The sequence below is a fragment of the Lagopus leucura genome, unplaced genomic scaffold (assembly GCF_019238085.1).
Source record: "Lagopus leucura isolate 7727_CA_CO unplaced genomic scaffold, USGS_WTPT01 Super-Scaffold_100002, whole genome shotgun sequence".
Classification (NCBI taxonomy): domain Eukaryota; kingdom Metazoa; phylum Chordata; class Aves; order Galliformes; family Phasianidae; genus Lagopus; species Lagopus leucura.
This window is the reverse complement of record NW_024962263.1, coordinates 70135362-70140614: the sequence shown is the minus strand read 5'-3', so window position 1 is coordinate 70140614 and position 5253 is coordinate 70135362. Positions and strand designations below refer to the sequence as shown.

The 5253-nt window shown below is 58.4% G+C and overlaps 1 protein-coding gene across 2 annotated transcripts; it reads right to left on the bottom strand.

Annotated features, from left to right (window-relative positions):
* Positions 1-3445: 3445 nt before the first annotated feature.
* On the bottom strand, positions 3446-5197 carry OSR2 (odd-skipped related transciption factor 2). 2 transcript variants are annotated; one of them, XM_042869515.1, is made up of 3 exons: positions 4410-5197; positions 3961-4060; positions 3446-3665 (listed from the first exon to the last, which is right to left on the bottom strand). In XM_042869515.1, exons 1-3 carry the CDS (start codon positions 5063-5065, stop codon positions 3483-3485), a joined length of 939 nt encoding a protein of 312 aa, XP_042725449.1. In that variant the 5' UTR covers positions 5066-5197; the 3' UTR covers positions 3446-3482. The 2 variants fall into 2 exon arrangements, with proteins under 2 accessions (XP_042725449.1, XP_042725452.1); XM_042869518.1 differs by having other exon boundaries at positions 3446-3583.
* Positions 5198-5253: the final 56 nt, after the last annotated feature.

Genomic DNA, 5253 nt, shown 5'->3' with positions numbered 1-5253 from the left:
AGGGGATGGGAGGGAGTTCGATGAATTGCAAATTGGGACATGATCTTCTCACAGGAAATGAACTCATTCAAATAGTGCTGTGCATGTGGCACTACTAAGTTGTCCCCATTTAGATCTGGGCAGTGTTTGGTTGTGGGATCTCTTCCCTGGAGATATCCAAACATTGACTGGATGTGGGCCTGGTTCCCCCGCTCCAGACTATCCAGATATCCCAGGTGGAGCGGGGGCTGGGCCAAGTGGACCCTGATTGCCCTGCCAGCCTCAGCTGTTCTAGGGTTCTGTGTGACTCTGTATTGCTGAGGTGGGACAGACACAGTAGATGTGCTGCCAGCAAAGGCTATGCTGCCATAGGAGAGTTGGTGTGGAGTCGTATGGGCAATGGGTGCTGTGTGGGAGAAGCCCATGCAGAAAAGAATCTGCACACATTGCTGAACGGAGCCACTCTGCCGTCAGCTGCAACAGCACTCATCCCAGCATCTAATGTGCACAGAGCTCTTCTAGCAGATGTAACTCCAAGGACTATAATTTTTTTGTTTGATATTTCCTCCAAAATAGAGCTTATGGCCGCAGTATCTTATTACCTGCTGTGTTCTCTCCCCTCCTGTTTGCTGCCCAGCACAGCTGCCTGCTGTCCATAACGTGGCCAAAGGGGCAGAGCAAGCAGTGCCAGAACAGGGGCAAAAAGAAGAGGAAGTAAAGGGACAATGAGAGGCAGAGGGACAGGTAGAGGAGAGGGGCAGGTGCTTGGGGAGAAGTGGCAGTGTGCTGGAACAGAGCTCCAGGACTACACTGCAGTAACAGGGCTGTTATTGCAGTTAGTGTTTGCATTGGGAAATGCAGGATGGCACTTTATGGCTGTAGGAAAACCAGCCCTGCCCCAGAGATAGCTGTACAGAACCTGTTTCTCTTCCCAACAGCTCTAAAAACAATGAACCATATATACATTGTAACTACCTTTTATAGCTGTCTTTGAAATTTCCCAACAAGAGATAATCTTTTAAAAGTGAATGAGGCATGTCAGTACCATAGGAAAATATATGGATGTTAAAGGAGAAACCCTAAATCATCCTCTGATGTTTTAAGATCATTGCTACTGGTTTCAGTGTAAAACACAGCCCAGGGACTGGCTGCTGGAGATCGCTGTCGCTGCCCCTGCTCAGCCCTTCGGTCTTTGTTCTGCCCGCTGAACTTCGTAATCCTGAGGAGATAAACGTACAGCCTGCATCTGCTCTGGGGAGAGACTGCTAGAAGAGAGACCCCAAACAATTAAATAGAACCTTAGATATATGCAATCATTTTAATGTAGTCCTTTGATATCGTTCAGCTGATTAAGTTCTTTCCAAACAAACTGCACACAGAGCCTGGCCTGGGAGCAGTGTGAGCCCACATGCACCCTGACAGTGTGCTTCTGCAAGCAGTGATCCCAGCCCCACTGTGTGCTCGGGGCTGAGAGCTGGGGATGCAAGAGGCCTGGGGACAGGAACTCAGAGAACAATGAGGGAACAGCAACTCGGAGGAAGTAACCTACTGGAGAGTGGGAATGCACTGGGAATAGAAAAATCAGTCCAATGGAAAGAGCTGTGCTACTGGGGAGATGCCTGCAGAGCAGGGGCAAGGGATGCCCACGGAGCTCTGGGAGGACTAAGGTGCTGGGAGGATGGGGGGCAAAGGCTGTCAGCATTGAGTGTTTCAGGGGTGCAATGGCCCAGCAATACCCCAAATCTGGGGTGTGAAGAGGAAGGGAGCAGATGGCCTTTAAATTCACTTTAACAAGGGCTGCTGTCCTCCAGCCAGCAAGGCAGTATTTCTGGCTTGCAGGGACTATTTTTTCCCTCCCCATCTTGTTGGACAGGAGCAGATGCAGAGCCAGCCCGTGCCCACCACAGGACATTCGGCTGAGCATAGAGCTGCATCTGGATGGGAGCTAACCTGACTGCCCCACTTGGGGCAGAGTGGGTCTGAACATGGGGCGTGGGGCCATCTGTGGGGTGGCAGACAGAGACAACGCAACATTTACAGCCCCAGTGGCCCAATTGCAGCCCAAGTGCTGATGGGTTTGACTCCGTTCACAGGGTTCTCTGCTGCAGGACCTGGGAGGGATAGGGAGAAGGACACCCCAAGGGCATCCGTCTGCTTTGTGTCCAGAGCACCTGTCCCCAGCAGGGAGCCTGCCGTGGATCCCTGACACGGCGGAGCTTGGGAGTGGAGCCCTTGCAGGAACGATATCCCATCCTGGGTCACAGCTCACTGGGGACGGTTTCTCCTGGTTGTCCTCACCTGGATCAGAGTCTGGGCGAGGAGTAGGGCAGGACAGGTGTCCTCAGCCTGGGAAAGAACAGCGCCTGGAACTCTGAGCTCCGGCGGACACAGTAAGGTCACCGCCCCCGAGGGAAGGAGAGAGCGGGAGGTCACACCGCCGGCGCGGAGGGGGATGCAGCGGACGCTCCCGAAGGGTGCGAGGGTCCCCGGGAAGCTGCAGGCCCTGTGCCGGGCTCCGCGGGCCCTCAGTCCGCCGGGCCGTGCGGGCCGAGCCCCGGGCGGGGGCCTGCGTTCACGCCGCTCTGTTTGCTCGCGGGCGGCCCGCGGTGAATCGTCTTCTGCGGGATAAAGTCCCTGTCTGCGCGGGTGAATTGCCCGTGGCCAAAGTCTAATGGCAGGGGACCGTCTCCTGCAATCGCCACGACGGGATGACTTTTACAATAGTGGGCTGATCGCAAATAAGTTACTAATAAGCCGCTTTGGTGTAAGAACGGCTTTATGCGTTATTTCCTCAGATCTGTTTATTTGCGAAGATTTCTTTCTTTCTCTTCTTTTTTAGAAAAAAATAAAAGTATTTCGTCCGGGAAAATAATAAAAGTACAGAAGTTAATATTTAGACATTCGCAGTATTAAGTAATAGAGCTATAAACTCTGAAATCCGGCACTTTCATTTTACTTAACAATAGATAACACAAAAGCAACAGCGAAACAGCCAAACAAAAGCGATCACCAAAATTGTTGTGACAGTACAATGACCCGACAGGGAAATTTATTCAATATGCTTCGCCATTGCATCGACACAGCGGGGAAAAAAAAAGCCCAAATGCTCCGAGAATAATACAACCAGGCAGGAGGTATTTGGGGAAGAAATTAAAAAAAAAAATAAAATAAAATAAAAGGAAAAAAAAAATAAAGGGAATGGGGGGGATTTATTTGGAAATACATTTTTAAGAGATACTTCACCTCCCAGATCCGTTATCAATGTGCATCGGACACGACGATACGAAACGAAACGAACAAACTAAAACCAGGTTCTGTACAGAGCTCTAAAATGAGCCGCGATATCTACAGGAGCAGGGCGGCCGAGAGGGGCCCGATCCTGCAGCCCCCCCAACCCCACGTCGGGGCGGCTCTGGCGGACGCGCGGTGCCAACGAGCCGCCCCGGGGCCCCGCGCACGGCCGCGGCTCCGCAACGCAGCGCTCAGCTGCGGCTCCGCGCCGCTCAGAAGTCCTGCCGCGGGGTGTGCGTCAGGCTGTGCCGCCGTAGATCACAGTTTCGCCTGAACACTTTGCCGCACCGCTCACAGTTGTAGGGCTTGATGTCTGTATGGGTAAGAAGGTGAGTTTTCAGGTTACTTCTCTGATTAAAGGTTCTTCCACATGTGGGGCATTTGTGTGGAGATTCCTGTTCAGATTTGAAGCAAGCAAAGGATTAATCCTTTACAAACTACCTGACTTCGCGCAGCACTGCGCTTCTCGCTATCCCACAACGCACGGCTGAAGCGTCGGGAATGGATCCCGGCCCCGCGCCGCGCCGCGCTCCCGACAACGAAACCCGCCCCGACGCCGCGGCGCGGAGAGCGCCCGAAGCGCGGCTCCGTCCCCCTCCCGCCCGGCTCTCGCAGAGCCCCTTCCCCGTCCCCGAGGCAGCGCCGGGCCGGAGGCGCCGCGCGGAGCAGGGCGGGCGGCGCGGGGCTCACCTGCATGTGCAGCGTTTTGTGGACCGCCAGGGTCCTGGACTGGCAGAAGCCCTTCCCGCACTCCTGGCACTTGAAGGGTTTCTCTTTGGAATGGATGTACCTGCAAGGCAAGCGCGGGCTGAGCGCCGGGCCGTGCTCCCCGACGCTTCTCTCCCGCCCGACGTGCGGCACCCGCGGCATCCGCACGCCGCCCCGCTTCCCCACCCGGGGCCGCGCTGAGCCGCGAGGCCGGCGGCAGCCCGTCCTGCTGCCCGCGGGGCTCCCGCACGATCCGCCTCGGGGCTCTGAGGAGGACCGGGGCTCCCGACCGACCCTCCCCGGGGCCGCGGGGCTCCGAGGAGAAGCGGGGTTCCCGCCCGCCCAGCTCTGAGCGGAGCGGAGGATCCCGCCGCCCGCCCCGCGAGGCTCCGAGCGCAGCCGCCCCCTCCGCCCCCCGCCCGCCCACCCACCGGTGGTCCCGCAGGTGGTCCTGCCGCCGGAACGCTTTGTGGCAGATGTCGCAGGTGTAGGGCCGCTCGTCCGTGTGGGTCCGCTCGTGGATGAGCAGGTTGTAGGACTTGGTGAAGTGGCGGCCGCAGAACTTGCAGATGAACTCCTTTTTCGTCTTGGAGGGCAGGCGGCCCCGCGACGGCTTCCTGTCCGGGGACAGCTTGCTGAGCCCCGAGAGGGGCGACGGCAGTCCGGGGCCCAGCTTGCCCAGCTCCCCTGCCTTCGGGGGGTCCTCCTGCGTGGCGGCCGCCGCCAGGTTGGCGAAGTCGAAGCGGGGCCGCTCCTTGTGCAGCGCCGGGAGGACGTGGGCCGCGGCGCCCTGCTTGGGGTGGAAGAGGTGCGCGGCGAAGGGCAGCGCGGGGAAGGGGAAGCGCGAGTCCACCAAGCCCTGCGCGGCCGCCATCTCCGTGAGGGCGGAGCGGGCGATCTCGTGCACGCCAGGGTAGCCCAACGTCCAGTGGTTCATGTGCATGGTTTGCACGGCGCTCAGCCCGTACAGCCCCTGCAGCTGGTCCACGGCCGCGGGGAAGGTGTTGACGGCCTGGAGGAAGGAGTAGTTGGTGAGCTGCAGGGACGGGTGCAGCGGGATGGGCGCCGGCAGCGCCTTGCTGCCCATCGTGGCGGGGCTCCGCGGTGCCGTCGGCGCGGGGCGAGGTCCTGAGGGAGAGCAGAGAGCGGGACAGCGTCAGCGCGCGGGCAGCGCGAAACGAAAGCGGGAGGGAAAGAGAGAAAAACGAAAAGGTCGCCCCTAGAGACGCCCCCCCCCGGCCGGCGGGGGGGGGGGGGGGGGGGGGGGGGGGGGGG

What these genes read in the sequence shown, in the direction of transcription:
- OSR2 (XM_042869515.1), bottom strand. Translation starts at nt 5,065, where the DNA reads ATGGGCAGCAAGGCGCTGCCGGCGCCCATCCCGCTGCACCCGTCCCTG. An exon ending in GACCACCTGCGGGACCACCG is followed by an intron (nt 4,061 to 4,409) that starts GTGGGTGGGCGG and finishes CTTGCCTTGCAG; the next exon opens with GTACATCCATTCCAAAGAGA. An exon ending in ACAAAACGCTGCACATGCAG is followed by an intron (nt 3,666 to 3,960) that starts GTGAGCCCCGCG and finishes AAATCTGAACAG; the next exon opens with GAATCTCCACACAAATGCCC.